Raw genomic sequence first — 27,637 nt, 5'->3', positions numbered from 1 at the left:
TGAAGATTTGTTGCCAAGATTTTGTATGGGGCAATCAGGTACTCCCCTTTGGATGATTTTCAAATCTCTTCTTAATCTTCAACCCTTCCTTGAAAAGTGTATTTAATAAAATTTGGCTTCTTTTCTAAAAGTTTTAACTAAGAACTAGTTTGAATATCTATATTGATATTTATTTATTGAATATCTATATTGACTATATATCTATGATTTTCTAACATTTATTTATTTTATATTGATAACACAATCCTTGTCTCATCTGTAACGTGTAGAAGTATAAACAAATTTCAAACTTTCTTCTTTAACTTTATAAATCTTTTATTTAATGCAAAGGTATTTTTTAAATCTTTGAGAATGTATTTCTTAGGCAAAAGGGCTTATCAATTTTATTGTATTTATACTGTTTACAGAACATTCTTTCATAAATGCATTTGAGGTGTACTGGATTACAGAGGTCTGGTAGTGTTATTTAGACCACCTGATTTATCAGAGCCAGATTTATATTGTTTGTAATTTGAGAAAATTCTTGACATAGGTTGTAGAGGTAAGCTTAAATTCTAAGGTTTTAAAATAGATTAATATAGACAAATATTTTCTTTACTAATTTAGAAATAATATAAGTATTCAAAAAGTCAAATTGCTTTCAGTTTTAGTTTTAAAGCTGTGAAATACCCTACTTTTTTAGCTTGAATCTAGGAAACTACTACATGAGGATCCTTGAATACTGGCCTAATGAGAAGAGTGATGAGTGTCCAAGTTCTAATTAGCCATTTTTCAGTCAGATGATCAGAACTATGTATATTGAGAAATTCTGTTGCAAGGAGAAACTTGAATTTTTTTTTTCAGGATTAAATACAGAAAGCAGACATTAAATTAGCAAGAAAGTTAATTCAAATATTTTTGTTTGTTTGCTTTGTTTGGTTTTGAGGTGCAGAATGGTGGCGAACAACAGATGTTCATACTCGTACAGGAACACCCTTCTTTCCACCAATACTGGGAATTCCACCACTGTTTGCTCCTCCAGCCCAGAATCATGATTCTTCATTCCATTCAAGGACTTCAGGAAAAAGTAATCGAAATGGTCCTGAAAAAGGTACCCTTAGTAATATAAGCGAAGTGTACTATAAACCTTCCATTAAAATATCTATTTTTAGTATAGTTAAGGTTTAATAACATTCTTATACATTGCCCTAGGTCATTTTCCATCATCTTGCTTAATCCTTACAATTCTTTGACATTAATTGTCCTCATTTTGCAACCAGGTTTCAAGTTGTTCAAGAAAATACTGCTTACATATTGATATGATTTAGCCAGAATTTGAATCCAATTTCACTGCTTTTTCCTCTGTATCCCATACTTCCCTACATGCTTCCCAATATAATGTGTTACTTCTTTTGCAGTTAAGCATTAATTTTATTAAAACTTATATCCTAGTACTCTGTTTTTCTCTTAAATGATTTTAGCTGGGCATGGTGGCACATACCTGTAATCCCAGCAACTTGGGAGAGGCTAAGGCAGGAGAATCTCAAGTTCGAGGCCAGCCTCAGCATCTTAGTGAGGCCCCAAGCAACTTAGCAAGACCCTGTCTCAAAATAAAAGTTTAAGAAAAGGCTGGGAATGTGGCTCAGTGGTTAAGTGTTCCTGGGTTCAATTGCTAGTACCCCCTGCCAAAAATATTATATCATTTTTTAGATGACTTGTTATCTTTTTAACTTGAATAAGTGTTGGGGAGTTTGCTCTAATATGGTAATATTTACATTTAAGTATCTTTCTAAGCATTTTTTTAATTGAAGTAAGATTTATATATTAACCATTTTAAAATGAACAATTCAGTCCTATTTAATGCATTCACCATGTCGTACAACTATCATCTCTTACCTTATTCCAAAACATTTTATCACACCAGTAGGAAATTCCAGCCATAGGAAGTTTTTCCTCATCCCCTCTCCCCCAACCCCTAGAACCACCAGTTCAAACTGTCTTTTTTCTTCTGGCAGAGTAGGGGGTACTAGGGATTCCCAATTTACCACTGAACTACATCCCCAGACCTTATTATTTTGAGACAGGCCTCACTAAGGTGCTTAGTGCCTCAATAAGTTGCTGAGGTTGACCTTGAACTTGCAGTCCTCCTGTCTCAGCCTCCTGAGCTGCTGGGATTACAGTTGTGCACTACAGCAACCAGCTGAACTCTGTCTTTAGAGATATAATATACCTATTATGAATATTTCATATAGATGGAATCATGATATGTGAACTTTTGTGTCAGACTTCTTTCAGTAATAATGTTTTTTAGTTTATCCACATTTATTTGTTCCTTTATATGACTGAATAATATTTCATTATCTAAACATGTTTATTTTTATTTTCAAGGTGTAAATGGGTCAATTAATGGAAACAGTACATCATCTGTAATTGGTGTCAACACATCTGTACTATCCACTACTGCTTCAAGTTCCATGGGACAGACTAAAAGTACAAGCTCAGGTGGAGGAAATCGAAAATGTAATCAGGAACAAAGCAAAAGCCAGCCTTTGGATTCTAGGGCTGACAAAATCAAAGATAAGGTAAGTTATTCTTTGAAGGGGGGAAGAATACACATACACACACAGGCTGCACTTACCCAAGTTGAGATATTTCCAGCTACATATTCTAACATATTATATAATCTTTATAGACTATTTATATCAGTGAATTTGGTCTGCTCCCATTTGTTATTACTTCTGTTTTGGTACTAAGATTAAACCCAGGGGTACTTCACCACTGAACTACAACCCTAGTCCTTTTTTTAAGACAGGGTCTCACTCAGTTGCTGAGGCTGGCCTTGAACTTGGGATCTTCCTGCCTCAGTCTCCTGAGTTGCTGAATTTACAGGTGTATACTACCTTACCAAGCCTTTTATAATTTCCATTTAATTGAGATGTTGGATTGTATTCTGATTTAAAACTTTGGCATCAACTGTAAACATTTTGAAAACAAAGATAATACTTAAAGTTGTGTCTTCTCTTTTACATTTTATGAAAACTGCTTTCAGAGCCTAGAAAGCACTTTTCAGAGCCACTGGAAAATGGAAGAGTCAAAATTCTGTGATTGTATGTTGCCTGAGCTGTAACATGTAAGGCACTAGGAAGCCTTTGGTACACCACAGCAAGAATAGCAAGATTGCCAATGGCATTGTTCTGAACTTTAAATCTGAATAGCATGCCTCCTAGGCTCCAATTTTTAATCCTTGGAATTATTTTATGAAAAATTTCTGGACTGGCATGTAGTTCAGTGATAGCATGAATGGTTGCCTAGCATTCATGAGGTCCTGGTACTACGCAAAAACAAAACGACTCCCCCCGCAAGAAAAACCCGAAAGATTTCTTTTCTTTCACTGAGCTTATTTCATAGAACTACTTCCTCTAGATCTTTCAGTTCTGTTCTCACCAGAAGACAGTTATTTTCCTGAATCTAGCACACCTACATGAGGGCTTAGGGGAAGGTGATCTGGAGACTCTCAGAAACATAATGGTACCCCATCACAAAAACTCAAAGTGCTATACTTAGGTCCCATAACAAACATTTTCTTTCCACTTCAATTCACACCACCAAACACTTAAGCAAACATGATAAAAGACTCTTGGTTCTTTCCTCCTAGAGACACACATTTCAGGGTCTTACTCTACCTATTGCTCTTCAACTACTTTTAGTTCTCCTTTTTGATTTGTTTTCGAGTGTATTTGCATTAGGGTGACCAACAAGAGCCTAATTCTGAGCTGCTGCCACCTTTTCTGCATGTCAGACATTGACTGAAATGCCACTTGTTCTTGACCCCCATGCTGAAGCAAATCTCAGACATCATTGGTTATATTTCTGTATGCATTTCTGAAAGTTAAGTGTCCATGCTTTTAAACTTTGGACTAACCTACTGCTTAGAAGTAATATGAAAATCCAATAAAGTACGAAATCTAAAATGTCCCAGGCCTCCACAGATTTAAGGCATTACCAAGACTTAGGAGTCAATGAATATGGAAGTCTCTGTCCTTAGTTCTTATATTGACATTCCTAAGCTGCATTAGTGCTGTTAAACTAAATCCTATTACCAAGAGCACATATTAAAATTTATATAAGCCCCTCTTTAATAATTTAAAGAGGGCTGGAGATGTAGCTCAGTTGGTAGAGTGCCTGCCTCGCATGCACAAGGCCCTGGGTTCAATCCCCAGCACCACAAAAAAAAAAAAAAAAAAAAAAAAAAAAAGAGATTCTGGGATACCATAATGGTGTTCATAGACAGCTAAGGAAATGTAACATGATGGAGAGATTGGCTTTTAAAGGGGGCATACTAGGGGATGGAGTTGTAGCTCACTGGTAGAGCACTTGCCTGGCATGTGTGAGGCCCTGGGTTTGATCCTCAGCACCACATATAAATAAATAAATAAAAAATAAAAGATCCATTGACAACTAAAAAAATTTTTTTAAAAAAGGAGGCATACTAGAATATCGCGTTCCCTCTGCCCGCAGAGGGAGACACGACAAATGTCTGAAGCTTTGGAAGTTTGTTGCGTACAGTCTTCCTTTCTTTCCTTCTTATCTATCCCTTTCTCTCGCTCTCTTTCCCTCTCCTGCATTTCACTCTTCTCCCGCTCGGCTCACGCCCGCTCCGGCCGCTCCGTTTCTCCCGCTCGGCTCACGCCCGCTTGCACGCCTCTACTCCCAGCTTCTACTCCTACTCTCAGTTTCTTCTCTCTTTTCTTTCTCTTGCTCTCTTTCCCTCCGCTTAACTCTCGCCTGCTCCGGTCGTTCCGCTTCTCCCGCTCAGCTCACGCCTGCCCGCACTCTTCTTCCTCCCTTCTACCCCCCTCTCTCAGCTTCTTCTTCTCTGCTGCTTCTGCTGCTTTACTCTCAGCTTCTTCTGCTACTTTACTCTCAGCTTCTTCTGCGACTCTACTCTCAGCTTCTGCCCTCAGCTTCTGCTCCTACCCCCAGCTTCTTCTTCTCTCAGCTTCTTCTTACTCCCAGCTTCTTCTTCAGCAGCCTCTTACTCCCCCACCCACCAAGCTTATATACACTTCAACCAATCAGGGGAGAGCACACGAGGTAAACGCGCGGACAGCTGCAGGTGTAGAGTAGGTAAACGAGGGGGGCATGCTCTAATCACATCGTTAACTAGCCAATCATTGGAATTAGCTGGTTGTTTACTGTATAGCTGGCCGCTTTTGGCTCAGCGTCAGGCGCCATCTTGACCGTGTTCAAGGCTGGGGGTCCCGGAAACCCCGACACTAGAACTTAAGATTTCACATAATTTTAAACACTTTGGATAATATATGGTGCAACCTGAATTCGTTGTTTGTTTAGGTGAAATGGAGATGAAGATCTTTGGAACTAAAGAAAAAAAAACCCTATCCAGTGTTTTTCAGTATTAAAAGCTTGATAAAAATTGCTTCATTACCTTGATTGATGTACAATTTGAAAAAAAAAGTTCTTTAGCTCAATTTGATGTCTTACATGGGGGATGGAGTATTTATCTCAGGGTTTTATTGAAAGTCACTAATTAAGTTCAGTTCCCTCATGTAGTCTGCATATGTATTTAGAATAATGTAGATGTTTTAAATTAAGTAATTAAGTTCAGGCTAAAATATGCAAACATATAACCTGTTTAGAAATAAGTAAAACAATCTAAGATTGAAGAAGTTCTGGTCCTACTCTGTAACAATTATTGTCCCAGGCAGCCAAAACAGTCTTTTAAAAATATATGTGATTTTTATGGCTTTAGACTATCATATATTAGGGAATATAAAATGGATAGCTACTGTGGAAAATGGTACAATATTTCTCCAAAAAAAATTAAAATTAGATTACATTATTATCTACTAGTCCCATTTGGGGCTATGTATCCCAAAGAATTGAAAGTAGGCTCTCAAAGAGATATCTGTACACCCATGTTCATTATTTATAATGGTTAAAAAATGTATTCTTATATTCTTATAAGAATAGTTAAAATCTTAGAGACTGAAGTAGAATGGTGGTTGCCAGAGATTGGGGAAGGAGAATGGAGAGTTAGTATTTAATGGGTATCAATTTCAGTTTTATAAGATACAGTATTCTAAAGATGGATGGTTCTGTTTTTTATTTAATACCACTGAACTTATACTTAACAATGGTTAAGATTGCAATAATAAAATTGGAGGGGAAAAAGGGGGGGGAATCATGTTATCACTTTGGGTAGTGTCTGTCCCACTCAGGATAAAATGCTTTGCCATGACCTGCAAGAGCTTTAGATCTTATAGTTCATCCTTCATTACCTCCTACCACTCTTTTACTGGTTCACTATGCTCTAACCAATTTACCTGACTTCCATTTTTGAACATGCCAAAACTATTTCTAGCTCATGACTTTCTTTGACTCTTTCTCCTATCTTGAAATACTCTTTTCATGTATCCGTATGATTTTTCTTCTGCCTCTCTGTCTCTTCTCTTATGTGCTTGCTTTCCCTTAGGTCTTAGCTCATAAAGGTCTTACCTGATGACTGCATCTAAGTCATTACCCTACCCCCATCTTCGAGCACACATTGTCTATCTAGTTCTGCAGTTTTATCATGGTATTTATCACTCAAAACATTTATTTATGTCATTTCTCAATTCCCTTCTCCCTATGCTCACTAGGCAGAGTTTATTTTCACACCTTATATCTGTAGAGACGTTAGCAACTATGCCTGGTACATGGTAGTCTTGAATGTGTTTATTTTGTTTATTGAAAGAAAAAAGTATACAGTGAAATTAAAATTCAAGGAGAAGGTTCTGAGAAGCTGTTCCATATCACATGGAAGGAAATTAATAAGCTCTTTGATCATTTTTTAATGAACCTAAGAAGATTCTTTTAAAAAATGTTTTAAGTGAGAGAAAAGAGATAATACTACCTAATTATGTGTGAATACAACACACACATACACACTCACTCATACCACTCAGAAAATGAAATTGGTGATATCCCCACCCATTTTTTCCTTTTTTGTCTAATATGCATAATTATCTCCTCACTTCGCCATTTTTTGGGGTTACAACTCTTTCCATACAGTCAAGGTATGCTTTGCAGAGACCAACTGCATCAGAATCGCATTCAGTACTTGTACTCCCTGTACTTTGTTTGGAAGTGGGACCCAGGAATCTACTAATGTCTTTAAGTTTTTGAAAGAGAATCTGTGTACCCTAAAACTGGGGAAATCAACCCATCTATACTCATTCTTGGGAAGTGTAGTCCCCATTTCCACCATTTTTTTTTTTTTTTTCTTTTTTGGTACTGGGAATGGGGGAATTAAACCCAGGGGAACTTCACATTTTCAGTTCTTTTTATTTTTATTTTGAGACAGAGTCTTGCTGAATTGCTGAGGGTCTCACTAAGTTGCTGAGACTGGCCTTGAACATGCCATCCTCCTGCCTCAGACTCCAGTCACTGAAATTACAGGCATGTGCCACCATGCCAGATTTCTTCTTATCTTTAAGTTTAAAATTATACCTAGATTACTTGGACTTTGAAATGCTTGGCTTTTCTTTGCTAAATCAGTGTAGCTTCCTCACTTCTTTCCTTTCCTATCCACTACAAACCAAAAGTGATAAATAACTTCAGTTTAGCTTTCTCATGATTTCCATAGTCCTACTATATGTGCCTAGAAACCCACATCAAGCCCAGTGTGGTGGTGCACACTTGTAATCCTGGTGATGTGGGCAGGAGAATCGAAAGTTTGAGGCCATCCCTCAGCAACTTAGCAAGACCCTGTTTCAAAATAAAAAATACACAAAGAAGTGGGGATGTAGATTAGAGATAGAGTACCTCTGAGTTTTATTCCTAGCTCCAAAAAAAGAAGAAAGAAAAGGAAAAAGGAAACCCACAACAGATTTTCATTCCAAAGGAGTTGTTTCTTTGCCAAATAAGTGGTAGGCTTAATTTTAATATATTACTACTGTTTACCTTAAATTTCTACCTTCTTTTATTTTATTGTGTAGAATGTTTATTTATTTTTTTATTTTTTTATTTTTTATTTTTTGGCGGTGCTGAGGATTGAACCCAGGGCCTTGTGCTTGCAAGGCAAGCACTCTACCAACTGAGCTATATCCCCAGCCCCTTTATTTTTATTTCTTTGGAAAATTTTTTAATTTGTTCTTTTTAGGTATATGTTACAGTAACAATTTTTACCTTCTTTATGGTTATTCTCGCATTACTCCATTTCAGTTTCTCATCCCTCTGCTTTACACTGAGGGAAAGACACCTCTTAGGTAATGATGGTGATCATTAGTGTGCTTATTGAAGGGTATGTCTATGGACTCCTCCATAGATATTAAGATGGCTAGTTTGGAGCAGTTAACAGAGCACTTGCAAGTAGAATGTAAAAGTAAGAGTGAATGTCCTCATTAATATGCATTCTATTTCATGTAAGCCAATCTTCAGAAGGCACAAAGGAGAGTAGAAATTTAAAATCTGTAACCTTGGCCTCAATTTGGCTTCTTTTGTTGATGTGTATTACTGTCCTCATTACCCAAACACCAGTAGTCTTGAAAGACTGTTTCTTTGAAGACCAAAACTTGTAATTTATTGCTTCTTTTTAGTATTTTGTTCTTTGTCTTTCAGCAATGCCATTGAAATGCTCCTAAGTAACTATAGATCGTACTTAATCTTGTTGTTGTATCATTTCAACATTTATCCTTTTCAGCCTTCCTCTTAGTAGTTTCACCTTTTCTGTTGTTATATACCTAGTTATCATTCACTCATGATGTTTTCTCCTTTTATTGATTACTATTGTCAGTTCCTTAAACACAAAACTTCACTTTTATATGACCTAATATCCCTTGCTAACAGCTTTGAATTATTTTTTACAATAGTCTGTATATGTGTATATGTGTCTTAGGGATTGATCCCAGCAATACTCTACCACAGAGCTACATCCCCAGCCCTTTTTATCTTTTATTTAGGGTCCCACTAAATTGCTGAGGCTGGCCTTAAACTTGGGTTCCTCCTGCCCCACACTCCCAAGTCACTGGGATTAGGAGTTGTATGACACCATATCCAGCATCCAGTATTCTTAAATATTCCAGAAATGAATCTCTCCCCTTGACATATTATTCTTTTTTGATGTGAAATATAAACAGATTCTTTGGTGCTAACAAAAGCAGCCCCATAAGTCTTTTACTACCTATTTTATCTTCTGTACAGCAGTTACTACTATATGGAATTATTTGCTTTTATATTAAACATCTGTTTATGCCTCCTCCCATACAACTGAATGAAAGTTTCTCAAAGGCCAAGGACTCTGTTTGGCATACAGATATAGACAGGTATCTAAAAAATTAGTGTTTTGTGCCTGGGGCAGTGCCTCATGCTTATAATCCCAGTGGATCTGAAGGCTGAGGCAGGAGAATCCCAAGTTCAAAGCTAGCCTCAGGAATTTAGCAAGACTCTAAGCAACTTAGTGAGATCCTGTCTCTAAATAAAATATTTTTTGAAAAGGGCTGTGAATGTGTCTTAGTGGTTAAGCACACCTGGGTTCAATCCCCAGTACCAAAAAAAAAAAGGTATTTTGCATGTCATAGGTAAATATTTGGCTACTCACTATCTGCATGAAGAAAGAAAATTAAACCTATATATATATGCATATATATATATATTTCAAATGTATTATAATTGGAGTAATGATTTTGCGAACTATTCATTTTGAGGCATAGCAGTCAAACGAGTAATCTATGTATATGCTGTATTGATACTTTCAATATTGTATGTGTGACAGAGCTTACACTTTTTATTAGTGAGTTCCTGTCAACTAGACTGATTTGATCAGTTAAATAATTACTCTTACAATATGTGACTTTTTACTTTTTCCTGAAAGACATTTTGATATTGAAAAAGTCAATTGAAAATTATAGAGCATATCTTTTACTAAAACTTGAATTGTGTCAAAAATAGTTTTGCCAATTACTTTGTCTTTCTCCAGAAACCAAGGAAGAAAGCTATGGAAAGTTCTAGCAACAGCGATAGTGATTCAGGCACATCATCTGACACCTCAAGTGAAGGCATTAGTAGTAGTGATTCAGATGATCTAGAAGAAGATGAAGAGGAAGAAGATCAAAGTATTGAAGAAAGTGAAGATGATGATTCTGATTCAGAGAATGAAGCACAACATAAAAGTAACAACCAGGTATAATTTATTTCATGGACATATTCATATTTAGGAAATAACTCATTTATCTTGACTCTCAAAGTCTATAGGTTTTGTTTTTACTTTTTTTTTTCTTTCAAAGTCTATAGTTTTAAAATTAATCACTTTGTTTGCCTGCTTTGATACAACCTAAAAATAGGGGACAGAGAAGTATTTTTCCACGCCTTTTTTTTTTTTTTTTTGCGGTGCTGGGGATTGAACCCAGGGCCTTGTACTTGCAAGGCAAGCACTTGACCAATTAAGCTATATCCCCAGCCCCAGAGAAGTATTTTTTTAAAGAGACATTGGGTCTACTTTTAATGAGCTTTATACTCATTAAATCTTTATATATCTGATTATATCTTTATATATCTGATGCTAGATGTAGGAACTTTACTTGTGACTGTAAAAATGAAAAAAATTCAGGTAAGTGAACAATACAGCAAGGGTTTTATTAAAGCTGCTTCTAGAGAAGGGAGACCTCACATTGACCAATGTCAGGATGGCTCCTTGAACAAAGGGAGAGAGTTAAGATTCATTCAAGCTAAAGGGTTCTTTTCAAGGGGATTGGAGTGTGGTGTTGAGGTTGAGGAATGTTAATTGGCTTTAGGTACAATGTAAAGGTATGTTTTTCTTTTCCTGTGAGGGCACTTTAACTCTGCAGAGGGTGTGGCCAGAAGAAGCCTGAGTCCAACATTAGTTTTTTATATTAATGCCTCATGTTATATAAATATTTCTACCTTGTGATAAAGATGACTCGCTATAGCTATTCAGAAAATATATAGCTAGACACTGTGTTGCACGCCTGCTCAGGAGGCTGAGACAGGAAGATCGTGAGTTCAAAGCCAGGCTCAGCAACTTAACAAAGCCCTAAGCAACTTATGGAGGCCTTATCTTAAAATAAATCATAAAAAGTACTGGGGATGTGGCTCAGTGGTTAAGCACCCCTGGGTTCAATCCCTGGTACACTACCCCCCCCCCAAATTTTGTTTTAAAAGAGAACACATAGATGTGAAATAAAAGGGAATACAAATGCTGGCAAATAACAAGGGCCTGGGAATTTGCTATTTTGATAGCTCTTCAACAACTTTTATTTTTTGTTTGTCCTGGGAGAGTCATGGCAGGAGCATCCTGAGTTTAAAGATTAACATGGTCTCTGAAGCTGATAAGGTTGTTTAAGGAGAAAACACCAAGTTTTTAATACCTAAGAAGCTATGAGTTCAGTGGGGGAAAAATCTTCTATTACTTTTTTTTTAAATTGTTTCTTTTTAGTTTTACATGACAGTAGAGTCCATTTTGATATACTTATATAAGGATGGACTATGTCTTATTCTAATTAAGACCCCAGTCTCATGGATATGCACAATGATGAGATGTGTCTTTTAATGGCTGTCAGGACATGAATTAAGGCCCCGGAATACATTTGCCCTTTGTTCCTATAGTGGTCTCTGTCTGATATGTATCATAAGTTACTAGGAACATTTTTTTTGTGTGTGGGGTGGGTACCAGGGATTGAACTCAGGGGCAGTCAACCACTGAGCCACATCCCCAATCCTATTTTGTAACTTATTTAGAGACAGGGTTTCATTGACTTGCTTAGCACCTTGCTTTTGCTGAAGCTTACTTTGAACTCAAGATCCTTCTGCCTCAGCGCTGAGCTTCTGGGATTACATGACCACTCAGCAAGAAACAATTTTTAAAGTAACTATTTTCTCCAAGTTTTACTGCTTGATATTCTTAACAGATGTTAAGAAGTTGCATTTTTAATTTTATTTCCAGGTGCTATTACATGGTATTTCAGACCCAAAAGCAGATGGACAAAAAGCAACTGAAAAAGCCCAGGAAAAAAGAATACACCAGCCATTACCTCTTGTGTCTGAATCCCAGACTCACTCATCATTCCAATCCCAGCAGAAGCAGCCTCAGGTTTTGTCACAGCAGCTTCCATTTATTTTCCAAAGCTCTCAGGCAAAGGAGGAATCTGTGAACAAACACACCAGTGTAATTCAGTCTACGGGATTGGTGTCCAATGTGAAACCTTTATCTTTGGTAAATCAAGCCAAAAAGGAAACTTACATGAAACTCATAGTTCCTTCTCCTGATATTCTTAAAGCAGGGAATAAAAATACCTCTGAAGAATCTAGTTCTTTGACCAGTGAATTACGATCCAAACGGGTGAGTTAAAACAATGTATACAAGAATTTTATTATTAGACAAATACAGAGAGTGGCACTGTGAGTAGAGCTCAGTGGTATAGTATGCTTAGCATTTGCAATATGTTTAAGTCCCAGCACCAGAAAAAGAAAAAGAGCTTTTATATATACAATATACAAATTGTATGTAAATACTTTAAAAATTATTTTATATAGATTTAAATTAAATTCTTTTATTTTGTACTTTCTGAGTCTCTAAGAATAGAATACATACATCAGAAAATTGAATATTCTGATTTTAAGATGGAAATATATCTTAGTGGTGAGTATTTGCCTATACAGTGTGATTAACCCCTGGGTTTGATCCCCAGCACTATAAACTTTCCCCCCTCTGGTTTTATATTCATGTATACATGTATTTAAGATATTTTAGCCACTTAATCATGTCATTCCTCTGCCCCCACTCCAGTCTGTTTTAGCAATAAGGGGATAAATCTGTTTGAATGTGATAAGCCTTAGTTACTTTTGTTTAAGATTAATGTATTTTAAAAAATATCAATGCTATTTTTGAAAGAAATGAATTTTTAAGTAATTTATCTCTGCAGACCTAGAATTTATAAATTTTAATTATAAAATTTCTTTATAAAGAATCATTTCCTGAGACAGACATTATAGTACATACCTGTAGTCCCAGCTACTTGGGAAGCTGGGATAGGAGCAGTGCTTGTGCCCAGGAGTTCAAGGACAAGACCAATCTGGACAACAAAGAGAAAACCTGTCTCAAAAATTTTTTTTGCTTAATAAATTATATGATTCATTAATATATTTATGTAAACACTAGAATCACTCTTCATTTTTATCTTTATTTTTCCTTGCTTTTGGTTTTATGTTAATACATTCTTATGTCCCATAGAATTCTAATAATTAAATGATGACTGCTTTATATTCTAGAATCAGCCCAGAGTAGAAAAATATTGTTTGAACACAATATCCTGTCTCCTGGTTACAAATATTATTAGGCATCCTATTAATTAGATATCACTTTTAGAACACTTACTATTTGCCATCCATTGTGCTGAACTTGCATTTACGCATTGGATAATAACATCCATGTGTGCTACTTTAACTGGATGACTCCAATACAGACCTGGAAAGGAAGAGTCTAGGCTGTAATGCTTGCTGCTCCAGAAATATAAGGGGACAAATAGGAAGGAAAATAGATTTTATTCAAAACCAACTTTGAAGGAAGATAGAAGAAACTTACGGTTTCAAACTACGATCCTTGAAATCTCTAATTTGAACAGAACTTTTAAAGCAGAAGAGGCAGTAAAGCAAAACAAAAGGCAGGTTTTGTTAGTCTGTAGTAGACAGGACTGTGGAAGGGGCAGATTTCATCTTAAGCTTTCTTGGTACCTGTCAGGGTTGGGATTGTAGCCTTTTAGCTCTCTGTGTTACTACTAATAATATCAGTGAAAGCAAATGAAAGAGAATACAAAAGGAAAAAAGAAATGGAGGCAGACCTCAATGGATCAGTGATGCTTTATTAAGCAGTGGAGGGACATGTTTTCAAGAGGGAAAATGGTGATGGACTATAACAAGGGTCTGAGTTTTATAGGGTTTAGCAGGGCCAGGTCATTAGAGGAGTCAGTCAGTTACTTTTGGCAGGCTTACTTTCAGTGGGCAGGGGGATTGGGGCAAATGAGGGAATTTCGACAGGTCAAATTCCTGAGCTCCTTTTTTCCCTGAGGTTTTTCTAAGTCTCCCCTATTTCCTTCATTCCAGACTCTCAAAGGGGTATGATGAGTTGGGGCAATATCATTATATCTGGCTGCTTCCTGATGAGAAGGGGCATCACTGGGACATCTAGAGTCTGAAGGAGGAACTTATCTTTTATATGTTCTTGGGTGGTGGCCCTGAAAATGACAGAGACATGTTCTATTAGAAACCCCTGGAAAATATTAATAAAACATGGAAGAAGAAGGAAATAAGATAATCAGGAGAGTGGGGGTCACAGTGGGCCAAATCCGGGTCAGGAGTCCTCTCCACCCATCCAGGGGAGGAGGAGATGGATGCTAATTTAGTGGCTTGTTTCTTTACCTTTTTTTTTCTTATCCCAACTATTCCTGGCTTATTAACATAGAAGTAACATTCTTCCCAAAGGAGATCTAGGCCCTGAGGATTTTGCATGATGACCAGTGCCAGGGAATCCATTTAATTTTGTAAAGTCAGTACCAAATCAGTGACCTGTTAGATATCTTCAATAACCTGTATTGACAATTTTTTTATAGTAGTGAATAGAGGTTCCTAATCCCACTGCTCCTGTGCCAATCCTGGTCAATATCTCAAGCCCAATGAGTAAGGGAATAAACTGAAGGACTGTGTTTTGTCTTCTGTGTACCATTATGGATTGGGATAGGCAAACTTTGGTTGTTGGATAAAACATCAATTTGAGGAGTAAGGAAGACCAAGGTACAGAGACCAGTCCAGTTTTTGGTAGGGAAGGGTAAATATGAGCCTTATGAAGGAAAAATGCCTCAGAATTTGGCGGGGGGTGGGGGGTGTGCACCAGGGTGGAGAGGCTGACACAAATGTACATCTGAAGTTCCATTATCTTTTCTTTGAAATGCCCAGATTATGGCTGTACTTTGGTTTTAACTGTTTTGCTAGGTGTTTAAGATCAAACTGGTTAAACTGATCATGTTCGTATACATTGTTAAGAGTCAACTGAGTTCCCTTAAGGGGTGGATCACTCTTGGGGACTTGAAAGCAGCCTCTGAGCTCTTTAGTGCCATCTGCTGGGATGTGTCAGGGAATCCTTGACCATGTGGCCTTCCTTGGGAGCATCAGGGATGTCTCCATTCTCCAGTGACCCTCCTCTTTGTAGCATGTGCACTGGTCAGCTCTGTTCTCCAGGGTCCCTGATCAAGAGGTCATGTGACCCAGAGTTGCAAAGCCCTTAGAGAAGGCCCCTTGTTCCCTGGGTTCAAGGTGACTCAGAGGGCAAGAGCCAAATATTGGATATTTTATCTTTTTTGGCCCTTTTATTTCTTTAACTTTAGTCTCTAAACTTTGGTCTTAAACATCCTGCAAGCCAGTTTCACCACTCTTAAAATAAGAGTTTTAACTTTAATATCTATAACTTTATAATTATTCACCCCTTTTATTTAATTGGGCTCAGTCTTAGTATTGAAAGTTAACCTTACATCATCCTTTCTGTCATGTAGGTCATGGCCTATTATTTCAAATTAACTTAAGTTGTTATATTAGAAGTTATACTTCTATAAGGTACTAACAGATAACAGTTAAAGTTGACAAAGAAAACACAAAATGAAATTAACAAGAGTAAAACATATTTAGTTTGCATAATAGCTATGAACCAAGAAGCATAATTTTTATAATCCCAAACCTTTACTTTAAACTTTAGTTTGAAGAACAAGTTGGTAAAATGTTCTTCTAAACCTTATACTTTATTTTTTTTTAAACATGAATTTTTTTTTTAAATATATTTTTTAGCTGTCAGTGGATCTTTTATTTTATTTTATATGTGGTTCTAGGTATTGAACTCAGGGCCTTAAACATGCCAGGCAACACTCTACCACTGAACCACAACTCCAGACCCTAAACTTTATACTGTAAAGACTTATATGCTTGGAAGATATGACAAAGAAGCCAGTAATTGACCTTTGATTACACTGGTGTTCTTATGTTAACCAAGTTTAGCTTTCTAAGAAAAGTTCAGAATCTGTAATATAGTATAATACTCTAAAATAATAGTTGTTTAACCATAGTTGTACAAACCCTTATACCTTTAGGATTAGTTTCTCTAAAAAATAAAACTTAATAGACATAATCAATCATTTTTATAGATAAGAGGAGATTTTTTTGTTAAGAAATTCTCTTTACTTCAACTCATAGAGTATTAAACTTTGGTTTATATCAGTACATTAATATTTGACCTTAGGGAAAAACATTGAATAACTTTAATTTGATTGTACTACTTACATATGACTAATTTAGTCACACACAAACTTTTTGAAATTTAACCTCCACAAACCTTCTGCAACTTACTAAGACATTCTGCAATTTTTTACTTTACCACAGAAAAGATTTTCTCATCCAGAAACATTTCTTCATCCTTCTAATTTCATACTAAAACATATTTCCACACCTTGAACCTTCTTATATCTCTTTCCTAGTTGTTGATCCCTCTTTTAAATTCACATTCTGAAACAATCCTCATGGAATTTCTGACGTTTTCCAATTACTCCTCTTACTAGACGAAATACTTTATGCTACTTATAGTACTTTAATTAAAATACAGCTGAAGCATTTTGAACCTTTTGCATATAGAATTATACTTGTTAGAACTTTAATTCTTAGTAACCCTGCTTTAATGAAGACCCAGAAACAAAGCAATCTTAAACTGCTTTTAAATTTACCAATTTAAAAAAAAAAAACATTTAATTTTAAAAAATATTACCTTATGGAATTTAAGAAGTCAGGAGTACTTGATGTTATGTTTAGCAGTTGCTGTTTTAGTAATTTAATTTTGTAAATTAATCAGATGTATCCTCTAACAAAGACATTTATGATTAATCCCATTGAAGTTGATGTTGAAACTAATACTAATTTTTAAATGTAAAACCCAAAATATTAGACAAGTGTATTTAATAGATCTAACTATCTCTTCCCTGTGGAAGAAAAATCCTAGAAACAATTGATATTACATTCTAGATATTTTATTGAAACCAGCACTGTCTTAATTATCTGACCACCTAGAAAAACTTGTTACTACTTGTTTTTTGTTTGTTTGTTTGTTTTTGTTTTTAGCACTAGGAATTGAACTCTGTGGTACTTAATCACTGAGAAACATCCCTAGTCCTTTTTTGTATTTTATTTAGAGACAGGATCTCACCGAATTACTTAGGACATTGTTTAGTTGCTGAGAGTGGCTTTGAACTCACACTCCTCCTGCCTCAGTCTCCTGAGCTGCTGGGATCACAGGCATGTGCCACTGCACCCTGCACTTGTTAGTAATTTTAAAGACATCTTTACTCTCATCTGTTTACTTAATTTAAATTGAATGTTTTAAGTCACATGAATTAAAAGTTATTTGGATCCATTTCTTTTTTTTTAATTTTAATTTATGAGCACTCATTTATGCATAGAGTAATTTTGATACCATGTATATAATATATGGATACAAGCACATAAGTAGACAAAATAACACAATATACAGGTGTGCACACATACATAAAACACAAGAAACAGGAATCTTACAGCTGTTTGTAGGTAGAACTCCACAGATAGAAGATAGTGCTACAGATGTTTATTAAAGCCTCAATTAGGTTTAAACTGTTAGAAATTAAACTAGTTCTTATCAGACTTTCACATTATTACTAAAATTCAGAGGCCTGTGCAGTTGGAAATGCTAGGTGTAAAGTCTAACAGCCATGGTAGACATTGAAATCAAACATTCAGGCAGCCACTTTGTCCTCAAGAGCTATCAGATTTATTCCCAACATCACCATGTCTATGTCCTTTTTTAGGATTTTGTAAAAGGAGATTCTCCAATGTATTTGAGAGCTTACCCTTGAAAATCTGGCATCTGAACCAAGAGAGTATAAAAATCTCTATAGAATAAGACTGATTAGAAAAATATTTTAATTTAGGCATGCAAGATCAATTGTGAAATTATCATAAAACCATGAACTCAATATAGAATTTTTAAAAACAGGAATTCTAAAAAAAATGACATGGTCATAATTAGTAAAGCAGCATGCAGAACATCTTTATCAGAGCAGAGTGCACTTTTGGGTCAGATTATAGTCAGTTAAGATATTGAAAGAATGAGAGATCCCTGAAATCCTTAGGTAAGTTTCTCAAAGTAAAGAAGATTTGTATATATGAGATCATTCCATCTTACCTCCCTGTGCTGTAGTATTTAGGGAGGAACTTGTTAAGAAAGCAGCATGGTAAACTGCTAAGGGAAGATAAGATAGCCAGCCATTTAGGTCCCACACATGGCTTAGATTTAAAAGTGACACTCCACCCACCCCCACCTTTGGTCTCAACCAGTTCTATGCAAGCCTTGTAAACCTTGCAAGCTCTGCAGGCTCTGTAAGCCTTGGAGAGAGAGAGAGATGTAGCAGAAGCTAAGAAGTACGGGAAGCTGCTGTTTCATGAGTAGGGCATTTTGACCTACTTTTGAGGACAAGGCTCCCCTCTGGGGAAAAAAAAAAAAAAAAGAAACAAACAAATAGAACATGAGTGTCTGTGCTGAGAAAACTGTCTGGCAAGGGGAGATCTCCGCAATCACAGAGCCTCTAGAGGTCAGCAGTCAATGCCTTTCTTTTAATGAGTTCTGGCTGGGGCTTCACGCAGAATGGAGGATGTTAACTAACTTCTGGATAACTATTTTAATTTAAGAGAGGATATTTGCTGGCTAATTGTACCCTTAAAGTTTCTTACCTGTTCCTTTTTGTTCTTTTGGGTCCTCATACTCACAAACCCATGATTTCATATTGTGCTCCTCAATTTGAGTTGGGAGGCAAGCCTGTTAGTGCTCTGGGTGATATCTCCACTAGAGAAAACAAATAATTTGGATTCCTGAAATAGAACAGATGAGGAGCAGTTTTACTGTAATTGAGACTTATTTTCTGGTCTTTTTCCTGCCAGATGAGGGGAGTACAGAAGAAAATGTGCTTTATGAGAGTCTACCAAAGGTAGTCTAATTTTAAAGCTAAGGAAGCTCTATCTTGAGAATCTCTCCTAATGGGTCCTTGTTTAAGAGGCAGACACTGTGGACAGAACTGGGGTAGAAGTATTTCTGAAGACAGAGCAATTGCTTGTCTCACTCTGGGGATTAATGGGTCACCTCTTTTCCCAAAGACCTTACATAGACCGAGATTTCATCTCAGGATCCAAGAATCATTGTGTGAGGGTGTCCTCCACCATTGGGCCAAGTCAGTGAGAAACAAAAAGACAGACAGTGATCCCTGTTTGGTACCCCTGAGGGCTGTCAGGCTAGATTCAACATATGAGAACTTCATGCAGCACCAGGGAGTGGCCCCAACAAGCTGCCTTCAGTTGTCTCAAACTTTCCTCTGTCCCATGCACCAAATTTCTCCCACAGAAAAGAAACTAAAGCAAGTCAGGACCAACATTCCCAACACTTGAGTGAAGAGTGAATCCAACCCACCTATTGACTTTTGACTGACAGCAGGGTGACATAGAACTTTTAAGTCCCCACTGTCATGACAACTCTAGGTCACCTTAGTCCATGCTGACTGGTTCTAATTGGATTCTTAACCATACATTCTTACAGGTTTTATGGCTTACAGGAACTATCCTTATCTCCCAGAGTTTCAGGATCAGGTCAAAAAAGTCTCCCAGGGAAACTTTGGTTGCTGTCATCAACATTATTTTGGGCCTGCATTTATCCTGCAGTGAACAGGTAGTTTGCTAAGGAATGTGACATATCCTGTCCACAGAGGCCAGGCAGGGCTGCAAGTAAATTGCTTCTTGGAAAAGAAAGCATATGGGAGTTAGCACAGTGGCCCCATTTGATAGAATTATTGTACACAACATTTAGCTTTTATAATGTCACCAGATATCCTCTTGAACCATAGTTAAGATGCCTAATGCCATTTGATTTTTGCAAAATATCTTTCTTTTGGCATTCCCACTGTGTTTAATAGAGATCCCTTTATCTGGGTCAATTAGGACTTTTATGTGCCACATTACATCTCTTAGACCAATACGAGAGATAAATATTGGGGCTAGATAATCACACTAACAAACACAAAAACAGATCATGCCTACCGATGTAGAAGGTTAGGAAGATATATAGGTCTCAAATTGTCTCAGAAAAAAGTTTGTTTCTCTTGACAGTCTCTTTTGAAAATTATCAAGCATTCCTGTCTATGAAACTCTCCTTTATAGCCTCCAGCTTTTGGTGGGGGTTCTTCTACTATTCTAGGGTCAGTAAATGAAGAAGGCAGCTGGGAGTCAGGGCCTGATCTAGGTGGGCTTGAGGAGTGGGGAGTCAACAGCAATTAATTGTACAACAAAACAAGGCTGGCATAATGAGGGCCTTGAGCGAAGGTAGAAGAAAGATTGGAGGTAAGGTACCTCAGACCATTTGCCACTTTTTTGGAGGAAGTTGTCTAAGTCTTGGAGTGTTTTGGGGTCAAAGGTCCCAAATGTTGAATTCAGGCCATTGACTTGGGTTGTCTAATTTAGATTGCAGTCAGATCTGTGTACTTTTGGGGGTCAGAATGGAGGTAGAGGATTTTGAAATTTTTAAGGAGACAACAGGCAACCTAAGGGACAGTCCCATGGGATGGTCCGTTTAGCCCCCATATTGGAGAGTTTTGTAAGAATCAAAGCATCCCTTGTAATCTCCCATCAGAGAGATAACATAGTTCCATAGGAGAATGTGCAATCCCAGTAGTGGAAGACACCTGGGTTCCGAAATGAGCCAAAAGGAGAGGGTCTCGGGCAGGGAGCCTGTGCAAGAGACCAGAAGAGATCTTACCTCTCTGAAGAATTAGAAGGCCAGTGTTGCATGGGGCAGAAAGCAGCCTCTGATCTGGAGGTCTGAATACATAAAAGAAGGAAGGAATTGGAGAGGATAGAGTTAGAAGGAGGATGATTCTAATATTAATAAAGGACTCCATACAGGTCCTTGCTCCATCTGTGTGACTGGCAAAAATCTAGCCAGGATTGGGGTCAATTTCTGGTCACGTGCCAACCGCCGTTGAGCTATAGTAGACTCAGAGTGTGAAGAGCCTCCTTCTGTCAGTAGGAAAGAAAAAAAGAAATGCAAGGGAGGTGAAAAGAGAAAAGACAGTTGAGGTTTATTAGGATGGGGGGGCAGTAGAGAACTCCAAAGCCCGTCCTAGGTTTCAGCACCAAATTAAAGAATACAAAAAGAAAAAGAAATGGAGACAGACCCCAGTGGATCAACAATGCTTTATTAAGCAGCAGAGGAGCACATTTTCAAGAGGGAAAATGTCCACAGGCTACAAGGGTCTGAGTTTATAGGGTTTAGCAGGGTTAGGTCATGGGAGGAATTGGTCAATTACTTCTGGCAGGCTTGCTTTTGATGACCAGGGGGATTTGGGCAGATAATTGAGATTTTGACAGGCCAAATTCCTGAGCTCCCTTTTTTCCCTGAAAGTTTTGTAAGTCTCTATTTCCTTTATCAGCCCTATTTAAGATAACAATATCTATAACTAATTATATAATAACTAATATAACAATAACTAATTCTTCTGAGTTCATCAGCTGGTTAGTGATAGAATTAGAATTCAAACCTTGGCCTTGTGATACTAGAGGCCATATTATTAACTATGGTAAGCTGCCTTTCTCAAAAAATTTACAATGTCCTTGTTCATTGCTCTTACTAGAAGAATTTAAGAACCCAGTCCAAGAAAATGACTTGAACAAATGAGCCTTTGTGTGTGTGTGTGTGTGTGTGTGTTTCTTAAACCTAACTTTAACTAGAAACACCTGAGAAACTTTAAGAAAAATATCTTTCAGAATCTCTTGGAGTAGAAAGAACTACATTAGTGGATTTTAAAAAAACTTCCCTGTTTATTGAAATATATAGTCAGTTTTGAGAACAACTAATCTAAATGGAATGACTAATGATGCTAGGAAAGTTAGCTGGCCATGAACTGGTGGGTAGGGGAAGGACAGTAAAGGGTGATAACTTATAGAGAGGAAATCAGACATGCATCAAAGAGAGTCATGGGTCACAGGACTGGGGATAATAGAGAACTTTATCAAAGCAGGCAAGAACAAAAACTGTTACTGGGCAACTCTAATTTAGACCAGGGGAGCAAGGAAGCTAAGCCAATAATGCTCTCTGCTCCACAGATATTAAAAGTCAAATTGGTAGGAATGTGGGTTTTATGCAAAGCCAGCTTTAAGGGAAGGTGAAAACAACTTTATTGTTTAAAAGTTTCCATCACCAGAAGCTCTGGGAGCAAGAGAACTTTTGGGGAGAGGAGGTGGGGTATGTATTAGGACAAAAGATAAAATTTCACAGGTTGTAAATAGATTTTCACTTCCAGGAATTTTCACAGGTTTTAACTCTTCTAATTCTGGGATCTTTCCTTATCATATCAAAGGAGTGAGACTTTCTGAGTTCAGCATCTGCTTCTTCCAGTTTCAGAGAGGGGAGAACTCTTAGAAAGTCCAGCCTGTAAAAATCCTGTAAGACCCTCCCTGAGGTGACCAATTCAATTTGTCCTGAACGTCTGTATTGTCTAGCTTTCTAATAAATTCCTGCCTGCTATTTAGTGCAACTCTCTTGAAGTTCTTTCTATGAGCTTGTAAGAACAAGCAGCTAAAACCTCAGTGACTTGAGAAGCTGAGGCAAGAGAATCATTTGAGGCTACCCGGGGCAACTTATGGAGACTCTATCTCAAAATAAAATAAAAGGGCTAGGGATGTGTCTCAGTGGTGGAGCTCTTGCCTAGTATGTTTGAAGTCCTGGGTTTAATACCCAGTCCTATTGGGGGAAAAAAGGTAAATGAATTCACAGAATTGCATAATTTATTTGTATCCCAACAGATTCCTTAAGTTTTTCAAATTATTTCTAAAATGTTTCCACAAATAAGAATTTTTATATTTATAAAATATACTACTTAGTAGAAAGTCTTTAAACACTTGCTTAATAAATGTAGGCAAGCTTGGTTTTTGCACATATGATTTTTAAAATTTTTTTATTTTCATTCTTTTTAGTTATATGTGACAGTAGAGTATAATTTGGCTTATTTATACAAACATGGAGTACATTTTATTCTAATTTGGATCCCAGTCTTGTGGTTGCACATGTGATCTTAATTCATCTTTATCAAACCATGTAAGGTAAAGACTCAGAAGTGAAGTCACTTGTTAACATCATATAACAAGTTAAAGGCAGAAAGGATTTAAACCAGGCATTCTGATGAACAAACTTGATTTCCTTTCTATCTAGAAATCATTCTTAGAGTATAATAAAAATTTCAAATTATAATAGTGTTTAATGAAGAACATTTTATGTTGAATGGATATTTATATTAGACTGAACTATAAATGATGTTTTCTACTCTATCAGAGCCTTATATTCAGATACAGGATATTTTTATAAGTGCTTCTTTTATAAGTTTTCTACTTATCTCTATGTAGCAGTGTACCATATAGTTGCTTTATTTCTAATGAAAAAATCTCTCGTTTCATGCAACCCACTATGTACATGTTTGTCTTCCTCATTAGTTTATAATTTTCTCAAATGTTATTTTATCATTGGCTCCTTTACACCTTTACATTGTAGATGTGATTCAAATCAGTACATATGCCTGGTATACATAGACCAGGAGTGGAATTTGGTAGTGGAATTTGGTATTTCAGTCAGATTTTATCTGGATCATGTTTTGCAGCCTGCAGAAACTTAGGTAGGGGCTAGGAAAGCAAGAGCTTAGAGGTAGAACAGACCTTCACACCTATCCAAATTGATATCTTAAAGCACCAAGAGATTTACTACTCTACTGGTCTCAGTTATCTCCCCATCTTCTTTTAACATACCACTCTAATATCAAAAAGAACATTATGCATATTGTAAAAAAGTAACTGATAACTATCCTAGGATCAATGCAATAATCTTTGGTTATTGAAAACCTAAAGGTATAAATATCTGGGAAGAAATTCTTTAGAATTTTAACATAGAACAGTTGCAGAAAATTCAAATGTAATGGGAACACTTTTGCTTTCATGACCCTTTTGGTCCTATGTATTTAGAAGGAGAATTTACTACCTATAAAACTACAAAATGATACATGACAATTATGTTCTATGAGATAAAAATATTCTAAATTTTTCTACCAAAAATTTCAATCATATATATAAAAGTGTTTTAAGAAATAACACTCCTTCTAAAAGATAAATCTAAGTATTTAGTGTAATTTTCCATATTTTATTAATTGAATAAATACTAATTAAATACTTTCTCTTCATGAAATATTGCCCTTGGTATGAATATGGCAGGCTTTGTTTATAAAAAGTTAATTTTCTAAACTCATACAATAAGAATGTTAAATAAGGTGAAGTTTATATAGAAATTACTTTACTACTTGTTGGTACTGCTACTTTAAAATATTTAATAAATAATTTTATGTGACATTTCATCTGTATATTTGTGAAATTCTATCACAAATGTTTGCTTATTTGAGTGCAAGGGGCCCAGTCTGATGCTGGCGCCACTGCTGATTTTAATTTCAAAGTGGTCATTTTCTTTTCTTTTTTTTTAAATCTATTTTATTTGTTCTATTTAGTTATACATGACAGCAGAATGCATTTTGATTCATTGCACACAAATGGGGTACAACTTTTCATTTCTCTGATTGTACACCATGTAGAGTCATATCCTTCATACAGTCCTACATGTACACAGGATAATGATGTCTCATTCCACCGTCTTTCCCACCCCACTTCTCCCTCCCCTCATTCCTCTCTGCCCAATCCAAAGTTCTTCCATCCTTTCCTTAACCTCCACCCCCTTTATGAAACAGCATCCACTTATCAGAGAAAACACTTGACCTTTGTTTTTTAGGATTGGCTTATCTCGCTTAGCATGATATTCTTCAACTCCATCCATTTACCTTCTAATGCTATAATTTTATTCTTTAAGGCTGAGTAATATTCTATTGTGTATATATACCACAGTTGCTTTATTGTTCATCTATTGAAGGACACCTAGGTTGGTTCCACAATTTAGCTATTGTGAATTGAGCTGCTATAAACATTAATGTGTCTGCATCACTGTAGTATGCTGATTTTAAGTCCTTTGGGTATAGGCCAAAGAGTGGGATAACTGGGTCAAATGGTGGTTCCATTCCAAGTTTTCTAAGGAATTCCCATACCACTTTCCAGGGTGGTTGCCCCAATTTGCAATCCCACCAGCAGTGTGTGAGTGTACCTTTTCCCCCGCATCCTCTCCAACACTTATTGTTGCTTCTATTCTTAATTATTGGACTGGGGATATAGCTCAGCTGGTAGAGTGCTTGCCTTGCAAGCACAAAGCCCTGAGTTCAATCTTTAGCACCATAAAAAAAAGAAAAAAAAATTCTTAATAATTACCATTCTAATTGGTGTGAATTGAAATATTAGAGTCGTTTGGATTTGCATTTCTCTAATTACTAGAGATGTTGAACATTTTTTAATATATTTTTTGCTTGATTGTATATCTTCTTCAGTGAAGGATCTGCTCAGATCCTTAGCCCATTTATTGATTGGGGTATTTGTATTTGAGTTCTTTATAAATCCTGGAGATTAGTGCTCTGTCTGAAGTGCGTGTAGTAAAGATTTTTTTCCCACTCTATAGGCTCTGTCTTCACATTATTGTTTCCTTCCCTGATGAAAACCTTTTTACTGATTCTTGATTTTTTTCTTGCACTTTACGAGTCTTGTTAAGGAAGTCTGGTCCTAAGCCCACATGATGAAGATTTGGGCCCACTTTTTCTTCTATTTGGTGTAGCATCTCTGGTCTGAAAGATTCCTAGGTCCTTAATCCATTTTGAGTTGAGTTTATGCAGGGTGAGAGAGAGAGGTTTAATTTCATTTTGCTCCATATGGATTTCCAGTTTTCCCAGCACCATATGTTATAAAGCCTATCTTTTCTCCATTTTATGATTTTGGTCCATTTATCTAGTATGAGATACCTGTATTTATGTGGGTTTGTCTCTGTGTCTTCTATTCTGTATCATTGTTCTGCCTATTTTGGTGACAATACCATGCCAGTTTTGTTACTATAGCTGTGTAGTGTAGTTTAAGTTCTGGTATTGCAATGCCTCTTGCTTCACCCTTCTTGCTAAGTATCGCTTTGGCTATTCTGGGTCTCTTATTTGTCCAGATGAATTTCATGATTGTTTTCTCTATTTTTATGAGGAAAGACATTGGGATTTTAATTGAAATAGCATTGAATCTGTATAATGCTTTTGTTAGTATGGCCATTTTTACAATATTAATTCTGCCTAGCCAAGAACATGGGAGATCTTTCCATCTTGTAAGGTTTTCTTTAAATTCTTTCTTTAGAATTCTGTAGTTTTCATCATAGAGGTCTTTTGTTAATTTGATTCCCAAGTGTTGTTTTTTTTTTGAGGCTATTGTTTATGGAGTAGTTTTCCTAATTTCTCTTTCACAGGATTCATCAGTTATAAATAGAAATGTTTTAGATTTATAGGTGTTTTATTTCCTCAAAGCAGTCATTTTCAATGTAGAATTTTACCTAAGGTTATAAAACTCAACTGCATTTCTGTTAAATATTTTAGTAACTTTAATTTAGTTTATTTTTATACATTGTTTCAATTATATTAATGTAATTTATATGACTTATTTTCAAGGAGATTCTAATAGCTAATTTTTTTCTTATTTATAGCTATATATTTTATGGCTTAATGGTTTTTAAATTAAATTTCCCCAGAAAATTGTTATTTTTCTAAACTATTTACTTCTTCAAATGCTAAAGTGCTTAAGACACTCTAAAGCAAATCGCACAGGACACTGAACCATCATTTCCACCACCTTAGTATCTTTTTTATCTTTATTTTTTGTGTGTGTGGTATTGGGGATTGAACCCATGCTAGGCAAGTACTCTGCCACCAAGCTGTACCGCCAACCCCCAGTATGTTACATGTCTGCTTCAAAGATGTTTTCTTGCCGGGTGCTGTGGTGCACTCCTGTAATACCAGCACCTCTGGAGGAGCATTGTGAGTTCAAAGCCAGCCTCAGCAACTTAGCAAGACCCTAAACAACTCAGTGAGACCCTGAAAAAAAAAAAAAATACAAAAAAGGGCTGGGGATGTGACTGAGTGGTTGAATGCCCCTGGGTTCAGTCCCCAGATTAAAAAAAAATTTTTTGCTTGCTCAAGAAATCTTTTATTCAGCAATCTAAATTTGTTTTGTGAGTACATACTAAGGGTAGGGCTGAGTAATGTTTCAAAAAGACCATAAATGACAGTATTTCTACCCTAATGAATTTATCAAAAATGTAAACTTATCTCCTTAGACATTTAAGGTATATGGGTTTATACTACATATACTAAAAGTCCTATGATATATAAGGAGATAAAGAAGCCCAAAGAATAGAGGCAAAGTATGCTTTGAGTGGGCCGCATTAGAGGTGTTGGAGGGAGCTTCTTGGGTTAGATGTTGAAGAATGAACAGTATTTCATCCACTTGAAATTTAGAAAAGGAGAATATTTCATACAGATCAAATAGTTATGTGAGTGTGTGGTCAGTAAAAATATGACAGGCATAGTCTTGGCTTAAAGTCCAG

The 27,637-nt window shown here is 36.3% G+C and overlaps 1 protein-coding gene across 1 annotated transcript in view; it reads left to right on the top strand.

Moving 5' to 3' along the window:
• Positions 1-27,637, top strand: part of Baz2b (bromodomain adjacent to zinc finger domain 2B) — a 159,975-nt gene that overhangs the window by 26,307 nt on the left and 106,031 nt on the right. The window contains 4 exon segments of the mRNA XM_047546021.1: positions 926-1,090; positions 2,368-2,561; positions 9,956-10,159; positions 11,939-12,334. Coding sequence (XP_047401977.1) covers positions 926-1,090; positions 2,368-2,561; positions 9,956-10,159; positions 11,939-12,334 — 959 coding nt within the window.

Source organism: Sciurus carolinensis, chromosome 3, assembly GCF_902686445.1.
Source record: "Sciurus carolinensis chromosome 3, mSciCar1.2, whole genome shotgun sequence".
NCBI lineage: Eukaryota > Metazoa > Chordata > Mammalia > Rodentia > Sciuridae > Sciurus > Sciurus carolinensis.
This window is presented reverse-complemented; position numbering and strand designations above follow the sequence as displayed.